This window comes from Pleurodeles waltl, chromosome 6 (genome assembly GCF_031143425.1).
Source record: "Pleurodeles waltl isolate 20211129_DDA chromosome 6, aPleWal1.hap1.20221129, whole genome shotgun sequence".
NCBI lineage: Eukaryota > Metazoa > Chordata > Amphibia > Caudata > Salamandridae > Pleurodeles > Pleurodeles waltl.
Genome location: NC_090445.1, coordinates 459,224,186 through 459,246,581, shown reverse-complemented (window position 1 = coordinate 459,246,581; position 22,396 = coordinate 459,224,186). Strand labels below are relative to the sequence as shown.

General features: G+C 45.9%; 1 protein-coding gene across 5 annotated transcripts in view; it reads left to right on the top strand.

The window, feature by feature from the left end:
* LOC138299897 (polymeric immunoglobulin receptor-like) overlaps window positions 1–22,396 on the top strand; it is a 232,668-nt gene that overhangs the window by 105,448 nt on the left and 104,824 nt on the right. For all 5 annotated transcript variants that reach the window (XM_069238599.1, XM_069238598.1, XM_069238600.1 and 2 more), the window contains 2 exons: window positions 9,589–9,674; window positions 20,420–20,761. In XM_069238599.1, the coding sequence (XP_069094700.1) occupies window positions 9,608–9,674; window positions 20,420–20,761 (409 nt within the window). In that variant the 5' untranslated portion in view covers window positions 9,589–9,607. The remainder of the gene's footprint in view (window positions 1–9,588; window positions 9,675–20,419; window positions 20,762–22,396) is intronic.

Below are 22,396 nucleotides of genomic sequence, written 5' to 3'. Positions count from 1 at the left end.
CCACTTCACCCCAATCCAATCTGACCACCCCATCCCAGTTTAGTCCACACCGCACCAATCCAATCCATCCACCCCAATGCACTCCAGTCCACCCCAGCTCAATGCAATCCAACCCACTCCAATCCACTCTGCTCCAGTCCACCACAATCCAATCCAACATATCCCACCCCATTCACTTCACTCCACTCCACCCCACTCCAATTCAATCCATCCAACTGCATCCCATCACACCCTAATCCAATCCACCCCATGGCATTTCAATACACCCCACTCCAATCGACTCTACCCCACTTCAATCCTCCTCACCTAACTCCTAAGCACCCACCTCACTCAAATCCACCACACTGCACTCCAATCTACCCACTCTATCCCAATCCAATCCAATCCACCCCACCCCATCCCAGTTCAGTCCACCCTACTCATTCCAATCCACCCCAATCCAATTGAAGCCACCCTTTTCCAGTCCAACTCCCCATCCAATCCATCCCACCCTATGCAATCCACCTCACCTTAATCCAATCCACCCAGGCCTAAACAATCCACCTCAATCCAAGGTCACTACACTCAATCCAATCCAGCCCACCCCACATCCACCCCACCCTATTTCAATCCCTGCACACCACATCAGCCACTACACTCCAATCCATTCCACCTCACTCTACTCCAATTCATTCCACTCTATCCCAATCCAATTCACCTCACCCTATCCCAGTTCATTCCACTGCATTCCAATACAATCAATCCAGCCTACCCCACTCCAATCCACTCCACCATAATCCAATCCCACCACTACATCCCAGTTTAATCCACCCCACTCCACTCCATTTCAATCCAATCCATCCACCTCACTGCACTCCAGTCCACCCCACCTCAATGCAATCCAACCCACTCCCATCCATTCTATGCCAATCCATCCCAATCCAATCCAACATATCCCACTTCAATCCACTCCACCCCACTCTATTCCAATCCATCCAACTGCATCCCATCAAACCCTAATCCAATCCAACCCACCCCATTTCAATACATTTCACTCCAATCATATCTACCCCACTTCAACCCTTCCCACCCCACTCCTATCGACCCAATTTACTCCAATGCACCACACTGTGCTCCAATCTACCCACTCTATCCCAATCCAATCCACCCCACCTCATCCCAGTTCAGTCCATACCACTCTATTCCAATCCACCCACCCCACTGCAATCCAATCCACCCCACCCACTACAACCCAGTCCACCCTAATACAATCTGCCCTACTCAAATCCAAAACAATCTTCCCCACTCCAATCTGCAACACTCCAATCCAAAACAATCTGTCCCACTCCAAACCGCCCCACTCCAATCCCAAAAATATGCCCAACTCTAATCCAATCCACCTCACCCCAATCCAATCCACCCTACTCCATTCCAATTCACCTCACTCCAATCTACCCCACTCCCACCAAATCTACCTCACACCAACCTAATCCACCCCACTCCAATCCAATCCATCCCACTCCAATCAAACACACCATACTCCAGTCCACCCTAATACAACCTGCCCCACTCCAATCCAAAAACATCTCCCGCTCTAACCTGCCCCACTCTAATCTGCACCATTCCAATCCAAAACAATCTGCTCTACTCCAATTTGTCCCTATCCAATACAAACCAATCTGCCGAACACCAATCCTTTTGAATCTGCCTCACTCCAACCGGCCCCATTTTAATCCAAAAAAATCTGCCCCACTCTGGCCTGACGTCTGCAACCTGCTATACGACAACCTGCTCCACTACAACTTGTCCTACTACAGTCCCAAATAAACAGTTCCATTCCAAGACAATCTGCTCCACTCCAAGCCAATCCACCTCACCTCACTCTAATCCAATCCACCTCACTCCATCCCAAAATACCCTACTTTAATCCACCTCCTTATAATCAACCACTCCACTCCAATCCACCCCAATCCAGCCCATTCCAATCTACCACACTCCAATCTAATCCACTACATCACAATCCACTCCAGCCCAATCCCCCCAATCCACTCCAGTCCAATTCACCCCATTCCAGACCAGTCCAATCCCCCCACTCCAGCCCAACCCACCTGTTTCAAGTTGATCAGATCCCACATCCAACCACCCTACTCCAATCCAACCCACCCTACTCCAATCCAATCCAACCCATTCCAATCAAGTCCACCGCTACCCACTCCACCTCACTCCAATCTAATCCACCCAAACCACCTCAGTCCAGTGCACTGCAATACAATCACTTTAATCCACTCCACTCCAGTCCATTACAGTCCACATTAATCTACCCTACTCCAGTCCAATCCACCCCACTACAAACCACCTTAATCTACCCCATTTCAATTCAGTCCACCTCTCTCAAATCAATCCACCCAACCCCACACCAGTCTAATCCAGTCCACCCCACACCAATCCAATCCACCCCACTTCAATCCAATTCAGTCGACTCCAATCCAATCTACCCACTCCAATCCAATCTACCACAATCCATTCTACTCCAATCCACTCCATCTCAATCAATCCACCCCACCCAAATCCAAATCCACCCCATCCAAACCAACACACAAAATCAATTCACCCCACTCAATCTGATCCACCCCACTCAATCCAACCCACCTCAATCCAATCCACCCCAATCTGACCCACCCCAATCAAGTCCACCCCACTCAAGTCCACCCCACTCAAGAACACTCACTGCAATGCAACCTACTTCAGTCCACCCACAGGAATCACATTCACCCACATCAATCCAACTCACCTCAATACAATCTACCCCTGTCCAAATCCAGCCCATCCTAATCCACCCCGCCCCAATCCAACTCACCCCATCTCCTCCAGTCCGCCACACCCCAAATCCACCTGAATTCACTTCAGTCCACTCCAACCCACTCCAATCTGTCCTATTCCAGTTTGCTTCACTCCAATCCAGATGAGTCTGTCCCACTCCAATCCAAAACAATCTGCCCCACTCCAATCCAATCCACTTCACCTCAATCCAATCCACCCCACTCCATTCTAATTCACCCCACTCCAATCCACTCTACTCCCATCCAATTCACCCCACACCAACCCAACCCACCCCACTCCAATCCAATCCACCCACCTCCAATCCACTCCACTCCATTCCCATCCAATCCACCCACCAAATGAATCCACCCCACTCCAATCCAGTCCATCGCACTGCAATCCATCCCAATCCAATCCCATCCACCCCACTCCAGTCTCCCCACTCCAATCCAAAACTATCTGCCCTACTCCAGTCTGACCCACTCCAATTCAAAACAATATGCCCCACTCCAATCCACCCTAAACCAATCTGCACTATTTCAGTCCAAAACTATCTGCCCCACTTCAACCTGCCCCACCCAATCCAAACTAATCTGCCCCACTCCCTTACTTTTCACCTCACTCCAATCCAGTCTACTTCCATCCAAAATACCATACACCAACCCAATCAACCCCACTCCAATCCAATCCATCTCACTCCAATCCAATCTAGCCCACTCCAGCCCACACTACAACAATCTGCCCTGCTCCAATCCAAAATAATCTGTTCCAATCCCAATCCACCTCATTCCAATCCAATCCAACCGATTCAATCCAATCCACCCCACTCCAGTCCAATCCACCACAATCCACTCCACTCCAATCCACTCCACCCCAATCAATCCATCCCACCCCAATCCAACCCACACCAATCCAAACCCCCACACTCATTCCAATCTACTCCACCATAATCCACTCTACTCAATCTGATCCACACCACTCACTCAAACTCACCTCACTCCAAACTACTCCACTCCAATCTACCCCGCCTCAATCTGATCCACCCCAATCTGACCCACTCAATCAAGTCCACCCCACTCCAATCCAATTCACCCACACCAATCCAATCCACCTCACCTCAATACAATCCACCTCATTAAAATCAACCCCACTCTAATCCACAACACCCCAATCCACTCTTCCCAAATCCACCTGAATCTATTTCAATTCACTTCACCCCACTCCAACCTGTTCCACTCCAGTCTGCCCCACTCCAATCCAAAAGAGTCTGTCCCACTCCAAGTAGCCCCACTCCAATCCAAAACAATCTGCCCCATTTCAATCCAATTCACTTCACCCCAATCCAATCTACCCCACTCCAATTTAATTCACCACTCTCCAATCCACTGTATTCTCATCCAATCCACCCACACCAACTAAATCCATGTCACCCCACTCCATTCCAACCAATCCCACTCCAATTCAATCCATCCCACTCCAACTGAATCCACCCCACTCCAGTCGAGTCTATTCCACTGCAATCCAATCCACCACACTCCAATCCATCTCACTCCAGTCCACCCTGATACAATCTGCCTCACTCCAGTCTGACCCACTCCAATCCAAAACATTCTGCCCCACTCCAGTCTGCCCCACCCAATTCCAAAACAGTCTGTCATACTCCAATCCTCTCCACTCTAATCTGCACCATTCCATTCCAAAACAATCCGCACCACTCCAATTCAAAATATTCTGTTTGTTCCATTCCAATTCACCCCACTCCAATCCACCCTACTTCCATCCAATCTGCCCTACACCAACCCAATCCACCCCTCTCCAATCCAATCCACCCCAGTCCAATCCAACCCACCCTATTCTAGTCCACCCTAAAATAATCTGCCCCACTCCAGTCTGCCCCACTCCAATCCAAAACAATCTGCCTCACTCTAGTCTGCCCCACTCCCATCCATTTCAATCTGCCCCACTCCAATCTGCCCCACTTTATTACAAAACAACCTGCACGACTTGAACCTGCCACACTCCCACCTGCACCACTCCAATCCCAAACATCCCACTCAAATCCAAAACATTCTGCCCCACTCCAGTCCCCTCACCCCAATGCAATCTATCCCACTCCAATCCAATCCACCCCACTCCAATCCATTCTACCCCACTCCAGTCCATCCTAATACAATATGCCCAACTTCAGTCTGCCCCACTCCAATCCAAAGCAATCTGCCCAGCTCCAGTCTGCCCCACTGCAATCCCAAAAAATCTGTCCCACTCCATTACAATTCACCCCACTCCAATAAACTGTACTGCCATCCAATCCACCCCACATCAACCCAATCCACCCCACTTCAATCCAATCCATCCCACTCCAATTCAATTCACTACACTCCAATTCAATCCACCCCACTCCAATCCATCCCACTGCAGTCCACCATAATACAGTCTGCCCCACTCCACTCTGCCCCACTCCAATCCAAAACAATCTGCCCACTCCAATCCAAAACAATCTGCCCAACTGCAGTCTGTCCCAGTCCAATCCAAAACAATCTGACCCAGTCCAATCCGCCCCACTCCAATCTGTGACATTCCAATTTAAAACAATCTGCCCTACTCCAATCTGCCCCACATCAATCCAAAACAACCTGCCCCACTGCAATCCATTTCAATCTGCCCAACTTTAATCAAAAACAACCTGCCCAACGGAACCTGCCACACTCCAACCGATCCCACTTCACCCTGGCCCACTCCAATCCCAAACAACCCTCCCCAATCCAAAACAATCTGTCTCACTACAATCCCATCCACTTCACCTCAATCCAATTCACTCCACTCCATCCCAATTCACCCAACTCTAATCCACCACTAACCACCCCACTACAGTCCAGTCCAACACACCAATCCAGTCCACCCCACTCCAATCCAATCCACCCCAATCCAGTCCAATCCACCCCACTCCAATCCAATATACCTCGCCCAATCCAATCAATCCCACCCCAATCCAATCCAGCCCAATCCACCCCACTCCAGTCTGATCCACCCAACTCCAATCCAACCCACTTTAATCCACCCACCCCACTCCAGTCCATCCCACTCCAATCCATCCCATCCCACCCCACTCCAGTCCAATCCACCCTACTCCAATCCAACCCACCCCACTCCACACCAGTCCAACTCACTCCAATCCAATCCACTCCACTCCAATCCAATATACCTCTCCCAATCCAATCAATCCCACCCCAATCCAATCCAGCCCAATCCACCCCACTCCAGTCTGATCCACCCAACTCCAATCCAACCCACTTTAATCCACCCACCACACTCCAGCCCATCCCACTCCAATCCATCCCATCCCACCCCACTCCAGTCCAATCTACCCTACTCCAATCCAACCCACCCCACTCCACACCAGTCCAACTGACTCCAATCCAATCCACTCCACTCTGGTCCAGTCCACCTCACTCCAATCCACCCACACCACCCAGTCCATCCCACTCCAATAGAATCCACTTTGATCTACCCCACTCCAGTAAAATCCAGTCCACATTAAGCCACCCTATTCCTGTCCGATCCACCCCACTCCAAAACACCTTAGTCTACCCCACGTTAATCCAGTCAACCCCTATCCAACCAATCCACCTCACACCAATCCAATCCACCCCACACCAATGCAATCCAATCCAATCTACCCCACTCCAATCTAATCCACCCCACTCCAAGCGAATCCAATCCATCCTGCTCCAATGGAATCCACCCCAATCCAGTCCACTACACCACAATCTACTCCACTCCAATCCACCCCACCACACCCCAATCCAATTGAAACCACCCCTTTCCAATCCACCCCTTTCCAATCCAATACACCTCACCTTAACCCAACCCACCTAGCCCTAACCCATCCACGCCAATCCATGGTCACCACACTTAATTCAATCCACCCCACACTGATACAACCCACTCACTCCACCTCACTCCAATCCACTCTACTGCAATCTAGCCCACCCCACTCACCCCAATCCAATCCTTCCCAATCTGATCCACCCAACTCAAGTCTACCCCACTCAAGTCTACCCCACTCAAGCCGACCCCACTCCAATCCAATCCACCCCACTTCAATCCATCCCACTCAATCCAATTCACCCCATACCACGCCAATCCAACCTACCTCACCTCAATGCAATCCACCTCAGTCCAATCCACCCCATCCAATCCACCCCACCCCACTCCAGTCCAATACAATCCACATACTCCAGCCCACCCTACCCCACCCTATTTCAATCCCTTGCATCCAACTCCAATCTATTTCACCCCACTCTATCCTAGTTCCCCCACCCATTCTAGTTCATTCCACCACACTCCAATCCAATCACTCCAGCCTACCCCACTCCAATACATTCCAATCTACAACACTCCAATCCACCCCACCCCAATCCACACACCCCATCCCAGTTTAGTCCACCCCACTCCAATTCAATCCAATCCATCCACCCCAATGGACTCCAGTCCACCCCACCTCAATGCAGTCCACCCCACTCCAATCTACCCTACTCCAATCCACTCCAATCCAATCCAACATACCCCACCCCAATTCCCTCCACCCCACCACACTGCAATCCAAACCATCCTACTGCATCCCATCACGCCCTAATCCAATCCACCCCACCCCATTTCAATACACCCCACTCCAATCAAATCTACCCCACTTCAATTTTTCCCAACTGACTCCCTCCAATCCATCACATCCTACTCCAATCCAATCACTCTATCCCAATCCAATCCACCCCATCCCATCCCAGTTCAGTCTACCCCACTCCAATCCATCCAGCCCACCCCACTCCAGTGCAATCAGCCCACCCCACTCCAATCCACACCACTCCACTCCAATCTGATCCAATTCTCCCCACTCCAAATCATTTCACCCCACTCCAATTCAATGCACCCATTCCAGTCCAACCCACCCCACTCCTGTCCTCACCACTCCAATCCAGTGAACCAGTCCACCACACCCCTATCCAATCCAACCTGCTGCAGTAAAAATTAAACCGCCCCCTCAACCCAACTCCAATCTAGTCCACCCTGCCCCAATCCAATCCACCACACCACGGCCCTATCACTCTAATCCAAATCACCCACCCGATCTAAACTAATCACTCAAATTCACCTCAATCCTATCCACCTCACCCCATTTCAATCCACCCTGCTTCACTGAATCCACCGCACTCTTCCCTAATCCAATCCATCCTACTATAGTCCAATAAAATCCACTAACTTTATCCAGTCAAACCCATTCTATCATTCTCCAACCAGCCCATAACACTCACAACACTTCCCTCTACTCAACTCTACGACACTCTACTACTCCTACTGCACTCACGACATTCCAACAAATCCAGTCTATGACACTCTACTTCCCCACTCCACTCTGACATTCCACACCACTAACTTATAACCGTGCTGAACAGCAGCCACACTAGTGTACAATATGACAAAACACATTGCCAAAGCCAATAGCTCTGCTATAGGTTGCCAAATGCTCATTCAATATTGCTTGGCACTATGGTGTTTGAATTAGCAGAAAATGTGTGATAAAATGCTAAGTGTTACCCGGACTGAGGTGCCAATATTATGTCTTGCCCAAGGCCCCAAAAATCTTTAAAATGACTCTGAGGGTGTTAGATTCATTACCTGGCCCACACAGCCTTAGTCCAGAATATCAATGGACTTTATTATTGTAATTCCAGAATCTTAAAGTTGTACGATTTAATGTGGGATTATGGACTATTTTTCAAAATTAGCAAATTTAGGGGCAGATGTATATAGCTTTGGTTTTGAGGTAACCTAATAGCGAATTTTTGCGATTTGCTATTAGGAAATTGCAAACAGCTATGTACAATATTGTGCTTTATACTGTTTGTAATCCCCAGTGGGTCGCAATTGACCTACCTCATCACAATTGGGAAACGCTAAAAACACAGGGATGGTGGCCTGCTGGGGATAGTAGACCACTATGTCTGTGTTTGCTTGTAAAGCAGTGTTTTTATTAATAAATACAGTTCATTTTCCTTCAAAGAGAATGGGATGAGTTTCAAAAACAAAACAATGACAGGTTTTCTGTTCATTTTTTAAGAGTAGGCAGTGGTCCATAGGACTACTGCCTGCTCTTAAAAAAACTTATTTACAACCATTCAGAAAGGAGAAGGGCCCCCTTAGGGGAACCCTGCCCTTTGTGAATTGATTTCCACTCCCCTATTTTCCCTGACAGAGAGCATGGGCTTCCGAGCTTAACCCAAGTACATTCGTACATATGCAAAGTATAGAGTCTAGGGGATTACCACCAGAATACAAGTGTTTGTTCCATTTAGACCACATCCTCACAGCACCAAAATGCTTCCGGAATGAGATGAAACACACGAATAAGGAGGAACATAAGACTAAAGGAGGAAAACCATCAGATCAGGAACAGGGAAGTAAGATAGTAAAGGCATGCAATTATATTCATGTGGCTGACACAACGCCCACTCTAAGTATATGAACTGTATGGAGACACCAGGCCTTGCAAGAGAAGCCAAAGCTGGCTGTATTTGTGACGTGAGAAAAGAAGAGATTAAAATAAATACCAGTACTGTATGTTGATGATTTGGGTATTTATGAAGCGCAGTAACACCAAAATATTTATTATCAATTGATAACTGATAAATCTGTTAACCTGTGGCAATGCTAAGTAGTACTCTTCATAGATGTAGGGATATCAAGCGGGAAAGCTGCAGCAAAGCTGACCTTTTAAGATGTCTTCTTTTGCAGATAGTTCCGATTCAGCTGGATGCCACTCGCTGACACAATGTTTGCCTTTTGTGCCCTGGCGCTGTTTGCTGTGATCAATGGAGCAGGTGAGTCCAAAAAAGCAACAATTCTGGGCTAGATAAGGGACAAGATATAAAAGTCAGTCTCTACTCTCCCCCCATCTTCTTTAAAGGTACACAGTTAAAAGACACTTGAAATAATTTTCCTTTGTAATCGTATTGATGAAAGTTTTAAAATCACGAGGACAAACGTCTTGCTAATATGCGTGAGTTAAGTATGACCGTCGCTGGTACTGATAAAGTTCAAGTCTGAGTGCAGTCATCCCAGATATAGGGGCACACCTACATTTTCTAAATGTATGCTGGCGATTCCACGTGTTTCTTTGCATTTATGTGTTTAAAAAACTAAACGCTACTTACTAACGTGAAGCTTTCACCGTTTTGGCAAGTACATAATTCAGGTTTAGAAACAATAAAGCTTGAAGACTATTCAACAGAACACACATCTTTTCACTACACCATACCTCCTCCTTACGGCACATGCTTAACTAGAAAAAAACATATTTCCTAGGGCTGCTCTAGTCTATTTTTCTCCATCTGACTGCACTCAGTAAGGCAGACCTCTCCTTCTCTCTTAGAAACAACAAATCTCCCTCACACCAATTCTCCATCACTAAAGTGCACTTACATATTTCGACAGGAGTTTGTTAAAGTACAGAATACACATCTTCGCACTTACAGGTAGAAAAGATCAGCAGTACCAATATGCCCTGGTGCCATGCGCATTTTGGGCAGGCTGTTCGGTTCTATGAGTGCAATTACCCTATCAGGTGAATAGCGATAGTAGATTGAACTGCAGGTCCAATCCTTCAAATGACTGTAAAGAGAACTTCTGAGTCTGGCTCCTGGGCAACTGACCACTGTTTAGAAGGCATATCTCTGATATTCTACAAGCCTCCTTCACTACATCACACCTTCTACCCTAAACCACTACTTCGTCGTAAGATGAAGGAATTGATGAAGAGGTCAGTGGTAAAAAAGTTTACACAAAAAGCTGCTGCAGTCTCTTCTTTTACTATTGTCTTCCCCGTTTAGAACATGGGGAAAATCGACATGACAATGGCTATACCATTGGTAAGCCTATGTTGACAGTGGAGAGCTGTTTGCACATGGAGGTGAAGAAGTTGTGCAAAATAGGGTTTCAGATTTACAACCCCTTCTGGCTGTGCCTTTCTTGTTCCAATCCCCCATTTAAATCATGGTTGTGTGTCAAGAAAATCTCCCTGATGTGCTAGTATGATTCCCTCATCATCTTATCCGGTGGCAATTGCACATTTATATCAATCAATCAATCAGGAATTTGTAAAGCGCACTACTCACCCGTGAGGGTCTCAAGGTGCTGAGGAGAGGAGGGGGAGAAGAGACGGGGGGTTGCTGCTACTGCTCGAACAGCCAAGTCTTGAGAAGTTTCCTGAAGGTAGGAAGGTCTTTGGTCTTCCGCAGGTGGGTGGGAAGAGTGTTCCACGTTTTGGGAGGGAGTTGCAAGAATGATCTACTGCCGGTTGCAATTCTGCATACATCTGGGATGGTTGCGAGGTCGGATCGGAGTGTGGAAAAAGAGTCGTCTGATGAGGTATTCTGGTGTGGTGTTGTGTAGTGCTTTGTGAGCGTGGGTGAGGAATTTGAAGGTGATTCTCTTGTTGACTGGGAGCCAGCGCAGGTTTTTCAGGTAGTCTATGATGTGGTAGTGGTGGTGGATTTCCTGGATGAGGCGTGTGGAGGTGTTCTGGATGCTATACAGCCTCTTCTGAAGTTCGGCCATGGTTGCTGCGTAGAGGGCATTGCAGTAGTGCAGCTTACGAGGGCTTGGGTGACTGTTCTTCTGGTTTCGGTGGGTATCCATTTGTAGATCTTTCAGAACATGCAGAGGGTGTTGAAGCAGGAGGAGGAGATGGCGTTGACTTGCTGGGTCATGGATAGTGAGGGGTCCAAGATGAATCCTAGGTTGCGTGTGTGTGGTCGGTGGGAGTTGGAGTGGTTCCGAGTGTGGCAGGCCACCAGGAGACATCCCATGCGGAGGGGGTGGAGCCAAAGATGAGGACTTCCGTATTGTCTTTTTGTAAATTGCTTATAGGAGCAACACATGAGCTACTTCACACACTTCAACTACCCACTGGGCAGGGACATTCTTTTTCTAGATTTTGTAATTCATCAATTGTGCATTATGTGAATGCTATGAGATTTCGCTATAAGAAAACTTTGAATGATTTTCACCAGCAAGAAACTTCTTGTGGTAATACGTGGGAACTATAAAACTGCAACCAAGAAGCATTTCCTGATGGAGTGAGTCTCCGGCCTCTATTTAGTGTAACGTTCGAAAGCATGGTTGGCCTCCATGGTCAATTTTCACGCTAGATACCAATGAGCATATCCCACAACATTTAGCGTAATTTTCCAAATTTGGTGACCTTTTACAAAAATAAATCACAATTTATCCAATGTTGGTGACAACTATTCTACTACAACCGACAGACAGACATTCAAATTAGGCAGATCCCACCATTCCAGTGGAAGCCACCTTCGGATAAATATCCTAGCTGTAATGGTGGAAAAATCTTAAATGGGATGGACCTTCCTCTGATAGTGTACCAGAGGTGGCAACTTCACCACATTATTGGCAGAGTGGTGCATCACTAGCATTTAAATTAAGCCACTGCTATTTCCACTCATAAAAGTTTATCCACAAAGCCAAGTCCCCACCTCTTACAATGTATCCATCAGTCTTAAACACCCTCTCAACTACATCCCAATTTCTGGACTACACCACATTCTCTGCTATTAGACTACACCTCCAAAACTTGATTGCACATCTCACAGATCAAATCTCCTTCACTAGGCCATGGCAGTTTACCTTATGCAAGATCTCGTCACCTCAACTACAATAATCCTCTTCAATCACAGAAAACCTGCTGTAACAGACTACATAACCTACAGTAGACCACATCCTCTAGATTATAAACCATCTCTTTCGATAGGCTAAATCTCTTCTGAAAGACACTATGGGGGTCATTATGACCCCAGCGATGAGTGATAATGTGGCGGTAGTACCGCCAACAGGCTGGCAGTACATACTGCCACAATATGAAAATGGCGGGTTGGCTGCAGCCAACCCACCAATTCTGCACTCATACTGCCATGGCAGTATCAGCCGCTGAGCCGGGGATGCCAATGTCCAGCCCGGCGGCCGGCATAGTACCGCCAGTGGCATTTTGAGCCTGCCCACCACCATAGTTTTCGTGATGTTAGCAATGCCATGAAAACCATGGCGGTAGACCCTACCGGTGACAGGGAATTCCTTCCCTGTCACCAGTAGGCGGCTCCCCCCCCAACACACACCTGACACCCCCCTCCATCCAAACTCCCTCCTCAGATCCTTACACTCCCCCCCACACCCTCTACCCCCTCCGATAAGCACACCCCAAACACATCCGCAGACACGCACCATGCATACATCCAATCACTGACACTGGCATACATGCATTCATACACACATACACGCATACTTCCAGACATGCTCGCACACATTATTACACAACACAACACACACATACACATTCACACACACACTCACACATTCATGTACACAACCAGACACACAGACACAGAACACCCCCCACACTCCTCCCTTGTTGGAAGCCCAACTTACTTTGTTCTAGGTGGTCTTCCGACAGGGAACGGGAACGGGTGCTGCTACCACTAGCAGTGCCTGCCAGCAGAACACCGCCAGGCCGTATTACAGGTCATGATACGGCTGGTGGTGTTCAACTGGCGTGGTTGTGCTGGTGGTAGCAGTGCCAGCTTACCACAGTCCGCCAGTTTGATTACTGTCAGATGTCCACCGCAGTGTCCACCGGCAGTGATCATAATCTGGGGATGGATGGTGGAAGCGGTGACGGTATTTTGCTGCTGTCACCGCGGCAGTAGGTGTTTTTTACTGCCAATGACAAAATAAGGGCCGATGTCTTCCACTATAGCACTTTTCCTACCTTTAGGAAACCAGAAATGTGATTTCCACTAGACCACACCTCTGTGGGTACAACATACCTTCTTTTAAAAACAACTCCCTTTCTTCTAGCAAACATCTCTTTCTCTAGACCACGCCACTTACCTCAAGTGCAGCCATTTCCACTGGAGCACATACTCCACCTCAACTGTTCTCCCACAACAGCATGATTCAATCCATCAGATCAGAGCTATCAATGCCATTGGACTTCACCTCATTCCAGTGGCGGCCAGAGGCAAATTAAACTGGTGGGGTGAATATTTGACCCACTAAAAAGCCCTACTTACTCACCCAGCACTTCGGGTTACTGAGGCAAAATCACTATTTATATTTCTAGTACTCCTGCTATCTATAAGGCTCCAAAAATACACAGCACCCACAACTAAATGCAATAGAGTAAAATTGATGGTTCTTTGTAGACACTCCAAACTGCAGCAACTTGAGGGCATACTCAGAATCCCTCTGGAAATCTAAGGCCTGAAAGGTTTCTCTGCCCTGACCAGTGTTTTAAATGGGCTGGTACTCACTGTACTGAGTACTGGTACTTCTCAGTGTTTTCCCCTTGAGTACTGGAACGTCTCATCTTAACAGAGTACCGGTACAGCTAGAGGGAAGCTGGGGTCAGGCTCCTGGTATGGGTACGTGCAGGGCAGGTGCTGGCGAGTACCACGCTTTCAGATGGAACGTGTCCGTGCGCTGTGAAAGTCATTGATGAGTGTATTGCAACACTAGTTTACAGCACTCTAACTGGCAGCATGACAGGAATAAAATGTGGCCTGACGGTTAGAGCTCCTGACATTGGCACTGTCGCGTTGCCAGTTAGAGTGTAAGGCTGCAGCACTGGAGTACTCGCCATGGACTGCCAAAGCACTGAATGCCCTTCGAACAAGTTTAAGTCATGTGTATTGTGTGCAATTTTTCCATTTTTTGCAGTTATATTTAGGGCAAGTTGGCCATGAGTGCATGAAAGCGTTGTATATGAAAAACGCATATTCTACATGAAAAAATACTTTGTATCTATTTTCAAAGCATGGGGAAGTGAAATCCCAGTGTCAGCTCATCATCCTGTGATTCTGGACAAATACCTTTTTCTCCCTGTGCCATGAACACCCAAATGCATGCTCCCCATAAACTTTTGCTTCTCATGTATAATGCTTAAATGCCATTGGGTCAAGTTCGGCTATACAAAACTGCAACAGATACTAATTATGCCATGTACACGTGACCTGAATGTGGCTGAAGGGCATGGGCACTAAGCTATGCCCCCAAACATGCCCCTACCAGACCTAGCCCATCAATTTGGTGAGTGCTAGCACTTCTTGTTTTCCAACTAAGACATGGGTCCTGGTTCCCAGGCACCACAGAATGCACACATTAAACAAAGGCACAGAAGAGCCAGACATAATTGTGTTCTTAACCACTACTCTGACAGACCTTTTCCCCCTCAGGTGCCAGGCCTTTTTTTGGGGCTATTTGGGGCAGTTCACGCTTAGGACCTTATAACTTTTGGTCCACATAATCTACCCACATTAAATGTGCGTACTTTTTTTCCCAACATCCTAGGGATTCTAGAGATACCCAGAGTTTGTGGGTTGCCCTGGAGGACACCAAGAAATTAGCCAAAATACAGCAAAAATGTAGATTTTTCTTTTTTAAATGGGAAAAAAGGGCTGCAGAAGAAGGCTAGTGGATTTTTTCCTGAAAATGGAATCAAAAATGGATTTGCAGTGCTAAAATCCCCATCTTCCCAGCTTTCAGGAACAGGCACAGGCAGACGGGACTCGACAAAACACATTTTTCAACACAATTTTGGCATTTTACTGGGACATACCCATTTTCACTATTTTTTCACTTTTAGCCACCTTCCAGTTAGTGACAGAAATTGGTGTGAAACAAATGCTGGATCCTGGACAGCTAAACATTTCTAAAAGTAGACAACATTCTAAATTCAGGAAGGGGTCATTTGTGTAGATCCTACAAGGTTTTCCTACAGAAAATGAGAGCTGAAATAAAAAAAGATTGAAATTGAGGTGAAAAAAACCAGCCATTTTTCTTTCCACGTTTTACTCTGTAACTTTTTCCTACAATGTCAGATTTTCAAAAGCAATTTACTGTTACATCTGCTGGACTCTTCTGGTTGTGGAGGTACACAGAGATTGTAGGTTCATAAAGAACCCTAGGTATCCAGAGCCAATAAAGGAGCTGCACCTTGCAATGGGTTTTCATTGTATACTTGTTATAGAGCAATTCATTTGGTGAAATATAAAGACTGAAAAATAGGTGTCAAGGAAACCTATGTATTACCAAAATGGGCACAAGATAAGGTGTTGAGAAGCAGTGGTTATTTGCACATCTCCTAATTCCGGAGTCCCCATATTAGCATGTGCATCACCGGGCATTTCTCAAATAAATGTCTTTTTTACACACTGTCTTACATTTGGAAGGAAAAAATGTAGAGAAAGACAAGAGGCAATAACACTTGTTCTGCTATTCTGTCTTACCCTAAGTCTACCGGTAAAAATGGTACCTCACTTGCGTGGGTAGGCCTAATGCCAGCAACAGGATACACAACATGGACACATCACATTTTTACATTGAAATCTGATGTGTTATTTGGAAAGTGCTTAGCTGTAGATGTTGGCCTCTAGCTCAGCCGGCACCAAAGGAAAGCTTTCAAAACAGTGCATTTTTCAAAACTAGACACCTATGGGAACTCAGGATGGGGTGACTTGTGGGGCTCTCGCCAGGTTCTGTTACCCAGAATCCTTTGCAAACCTCAAAATCTGATAAAAAAAAACACTTTTTACTCATATTTTAGTGACTGAAAGTTCTGGAACCTGAGAGGAGCCACACATTTCCTTCTACCCAACATTTCCCTGAGTCTCTTGATAAAAATGATACCTCACTTGTATGGGTAGGCCTAGTGCCCGCGACAGGAATTGTCCCAAAACACAACATCAACACATTACATTTTCCCAAAGAAAGTGCCTAGCTGTGGACCTTGGCCTCTAGCTCAGGCGGCACCTAGGAAAACCTACCAAACCTGTGCATTTTTTTAAACTAGACACCTAGAGGAATCCAAGATGGGGTGACTTGTGGGGCTCTCACCAGGTTCTGTTACCCAGAATCCTTTGCATACCTAAAAATTTAACAAAAAACACTTTTTCCTCACATTTCAGTGACAGAAATCTGAGAGGAGCCACAAATTTCCTTCCACCCAGTATTTCCCCACATCTCCTGATAATCATGGTACCTCACTTGTGTGGGTAGGCCTAGTGCCCGTGACAGGAAATGCCCCAAAACACTACGGGGACACATCAAAATTATCAAATACAAAGCTACCTGTTTTTGCAATGGGGGGCACCTGGAACCCAAACATTTCTGTAAACTAGACATTAGAGGGAGTCCAGGGAGGTGTGACTTGCATGGATTCCCCAGTGTTTTCTTACCCAGAATCCTCAGCAAACATCAAATTTAGCTAAAGAAAATCACATTTTCCCACATTTCTGTGTGGGATCACCGCTCCAGCACACATTTCCTACCACCTAATGTTCCTCTCAGTCCCTTGATAATTTTGAAAGGGGGCAGAAAAGGCCTAATATTAAAATGCCCCCCTTGGGGAGCGGCCCTTGCCTAAGGGACCACTCCCCTTATAAGTAAACACACCAAAACAAAATCCCTGCTGTCTAGTGGACATTTCTGCTGCCCAATCACTTCACGATCGGGCAGCAGAAATGCTCAGAGAGACATTAAAGGAAAGGAAAGGCCACCCTAGTGTGGGGCATTTAAAAAAATGAAATTATTCTCGCTGTGCTTTGAACAGTCAACTACATCATGGAGGCAAGTTCTTAATGAGAAAGGAGCCCACCCACTCTGCTGCCATACTTCCTGCCCCCTTTGCTGACATAATTACTTAGACCAACCCATGTTCTTTCTGTGTGTGATCAGGTGGCACCAGCATTGGAAGATCTTTCGAAGGAGTCAGAGGGTGTGGAAGCATGACGACGAGGCGGCGTTGACTTGGCTGGTCATGGATAGCGAGTAGTCCAGGATGATGCCCAGTTTGCGTGCATGGTCTGTGGGAGCGGGGGTGTTTCCCAGTCTGATAGGTCACCAGGGGTCAGTCCAGGTGGAAGGGGTGGAGCCGATTACAAGGATCTCTGTTTTGTCCAAGTTGAGTTTGAGGCAGCTGGCTTCCATCCAGGCGGTGACTGATCTCATCCCATTGTAGAAATTTCTCTTGGCCTCTACAGGGTCGTTGGACAGGGAGAGGATCAGTCATTGGCATAGGAGACAATGTTTAGCCCATGTTGTTTAATGATCTTGGTTAGTGGGGTCAAGTCGTTGTTAAAAAGCATTGGGACGAGTGATGATCCTTTGGGCACTCAGCAGCAAGTATCTTTGGGTTCTGATGTGAGCCACGGTAGTCTGACACTGTGTTCTTCCAGTGAGGAAGGACCTGATTGTTAACAGTGCTTAATTGAGGATGCCGGCGCCGCAGCATCTGGCTCAGACTGTGGAGTGGGAGACGGTGTCAAATGCGGCAGAGAGGACGAGGAGGATGAGTGCAGCCGTGTCTCTGTAGTCTAGTTTGGTGCGTATGTCGTTGGTGGCTGCTAGAAGTGCTGATTCTAATGGAGGAACCACCACTGCCTCTTTCCTCTGTTTCACAACTCTTTTCCCTTGGATGTATAAGTCACAATATTGAGTTACAAAATATCGTCCATTAATCTTATTGAATCCAGATTATCCACCACCACAGTAACATGAAGGTATATAAAGGTATCTATTGATTTACTATTCATAAATTCACATCTGCATACCTTGAAGATATATATATTTTCAAAGTGCAAAGACACGAGTACAGAAAATTAAATGTATCCTTTCTCATTAATACTTACCTACATGGTATTGTGCTTGTAGATATTCTTTTGATAGGACACTTATTATAACTTGATATTTTGTTTGGACATCCTTGCACTAAATTGTACTCTCTTATTCAGAAAATGTCCATTAGAATCCTTGCTCTAGTAAACAGCTCTTCAATCACATTCAATAAAACTTCACATCCGGTACTTGAAAGAAACACCACTTCTTGAAGACCATTCTTCTAAACATAGTTGTCAAGTTCCCCATGTCATATTATACCCTACCAGCCAGTTCTGTCTCTAGTTTTTTCAACTGCAGATCTCTTAGTTTTGTTTTCAAATAAACTTTTGTCCCTACAGATCCTAGTATGTAATGTGTTATTAGATTATCTGAATGAACGTGTAACACATGACATGAAATCACCTGGCAGCTACGCTGGTAATAATGCCTTCTGCACAATGAAACTCTTAACAACTGGACCATTTTGGCTGTACTTAACATCATCCCCTGTACAAGACAGGACATCTACTATTACTACATACTACTTCTCACTATGAAATTTTACATTTGTATGACTGCAGACCTTCCAATGGACTATATCTACTCTACAAGAAACATCATCTCCTGTACTAGACAGGACATCTACTATTAGTACATACTACTTCTCACTATGAAATTTTACATTTGTATGACTTCAGACCTTCCAAAGGACTATGGGGGTTATTCTAACTTTGGAGGAGGTGTTAATCCGTCCCAAAAGTGACGGAAAAGTGACGGATTTACCACCAGCCGTGTTACGAGTCCATTATATCCTATGGAACTCGTAATACGGCTGGTGGTATATCCGTCACTTTACCGTCACTTTTGGGACAGATTAACACTCCTCCAAAGTTAGAATAACCCCCTATATCTACTCTACAAGACAGCACCTTCTTGACTAGAACAAATCTCAGCACCATCTGCACTTGGGTAAACCTCATCTCATAATACACCACCTCTTTCACAAGGCACTACTACTAGGGATGTGCAGTATGTTCCATTCCGCCTGTGTAATTAGCAGGGCTTGGTGATTTCGAGTTACTCTTGTAATGGGGAGTTCCGTCCAAATACTGCCAATCGTCGCGTGGTGGAATTTTGTTTTCTCCAGAGGCTTCCGAAATGTTAGTATAAGCAAGATTTGCCACCCCTTATTGCCATTTTCTAATGAGGGTGGTCACGGTCAGAGGGCCACTTCTTGAGTGGGTGCACTGCCGCATGAGCAGATTTTTTACTCCAATGGCAGTAAAATCAACTTGAATGGCTGCACGCTCTTGCACACCGCATATTAATGTTTGGGTTGATTTTTCAGTGCTGCTGATAGCACTGGTGTTAAATTGCAGCACAAGTAGTTCACCATGCATATTCTCTGCCCACTGGTGGAACTCCGCAGAACCTTGCAGAGTTTTTATGTAACCCTGAAGAGTTCCACCAGCCCCTAAATAACACCTATGATAGAGAATGCCTGTTTTAAATAAACCCTCTGCCTTCTGTAAGAGAAATTGCTGAATCACAAACTGGAAGACAATAAACTCTCAACTAGATGACACCCCCTTCATTAACACACATATCCACATAATAAAAATGAAAATGAAATGCGACTTTTAGAAAGTGTATGCTACAGAAGTATTTATCTTACAGTGCTTAATAACATTTTTAATTACTCACACTAAGGTCTGACTTATAGTATGTATATTATTAATTATGTGTGAATAGTGGAACAGGAGTGTAACTATGATCCAGTTGGGAAGACTGAACCAAGATACATACATTTTAATTTTTAAACATCCTTCTTGTTTCTTTTTTTTTATATAAGAATATAATTAAGTGAGCTTGCTGTTTGTCTCTTTGTTTACATGACCAGAGTCCAATCCTATAGTTGCACCAAAGCAAATAACGGGCTTGGTTAATGGTTCCATTACCATTAAGTGTTACTACCCCACCGTCACCAAAGCCAACAAGTATGACAGAAAGTTCTGGTGCAAGGTGACTCCAAACTACCGAGAATGCTACACAGTCGTGTCATCCAGTGGATTTCTAAACAAGGACTATAAGGAACGGGCCTCGATCAGAGACTCACCAGAGAACAACTACTTCGTCATCGAGATGAGCCAGCTTAAAATTACAGACGCAGGATACTTCAGATGTGGGATTGGACTCACACATGGCGGTCTTTATAACACTGTGAATGTGGCTGTCTCAGATGGTAAGTTCAAAAAACACTTTGATTTGAGTAGACAAATTACATCAGTGCATCTTGAAAAAGCTAGACTCATAAGAAAAATAGTATTACCAAGAGCAAACATTAATATACTAATGAGGAGTTTCTATGTTGGACTTTCTTATGTGTGGCTATGTTATATTTATATTTAAATGTAATATGTTAGTCAGAATTTTAACCAGAGACAGGTCTCAATCTTCATACAAGCTGTGGATGTGCTGCCAAAGTCAAAATAATCTAGTGCATTAAAGTGAAAACACGTTCTTGTGTGGAATACCAAGCGTATTCTTGGTAGCATGGCACAAGTAGGTAGCAAGTCCTTCCTCAGACAGAAAATCACCTGTGCAAGACATGAACATGATCATCGGGCAAGCGATCTTAGTCAACCCAAATAGGACAACCTCTTTGAGAGGCTCCATTCTACCCGCCACACTGAGAGATCTCACTTGCTATGGAGGAGGCTAGCAGGCTTGAGAAAGGTTTCAACTTGGGAGCGAGACATGGGAGAATTGGTGAATTCATGGAAGGAACTGTGGCCCGGCTGGTGCCTTTAAGTGTTACTTGCCCCATGTCAACAACAGAAATGAGGCTATTTCCAGCTCATCTAACCTACTGGTGAGCAGTCTACCAGCATATTTAAATGTGGGGCGTAATACTTTCCTAGAGTTCGCCCCATTTTGTTTTTTCAAAATTTGCTTTGAGAATTGGCAACTTATTAGGAATTACCTTCGTTGTACCTCCAATATGCCAGCAGCAGCATGTTACATTGGGTGCTGTCATAAGCCCAAATTATTTTGAGTATCCCATGGCCAACAGCAGGCTCACAGTTATAAACACACAAACAAGCACACTACTACTCATTCACACTTTCTCACTCATACCCACTAACTCTTGCAATCACTCTTTTCCCCCTCAATGTAATTTACACTGTCTTACCCATACTCACTCCCACTCACAGTTACACACATATTCGTACTCACTGATTTTTACTCTCAGTTACAAATGCACACACTCACCATTTCTACACATGTACTGCCCTTCCATGCCCTCTCAAATCTCCAGTGACTCACTCCTTATAACACACTCACACTACTTCACCCACTTACTCACACTAACATACTTATTCATACCCTCTCTGAAACTCCGATTCCCACTCACTTTCACTCACATTGACACATTCAAGCACACGCTAACTCAATTTTAGTCGGTGTCAAACACTCACAAACACACACATACACATAGAAACATTTTTTTTTTACCTACCTTGCTTCCTTAGATGGCAACTCGAAGGCTCCATGGCAGCAGCCTAGCAGGAATCAGGTGCTGGCTGCTGGAGTCAGCACGTCTCGATTCCTAACAAGGAGCCAGACAGACCAGCAGGGCTAGGTTTCAGAGGAAGACCCATTTCAAACCCTCCCCCAGCTTCTTGATAGTACTGGAAGCAAAGTCCTACAGGAATCTGGGATAGTGCTTGGGGGTCCTGCCCTGTTGCTTTGTGTGGCTTTTCATTGACCTCAGGGATTCACTGATGTGCACGTTGACAGCCACATTTTAGCAGCTATACTGTGCTCCACAATCCAGACATCCAGCTACAGAGTGTAGCATTTTGAAGCAACACTG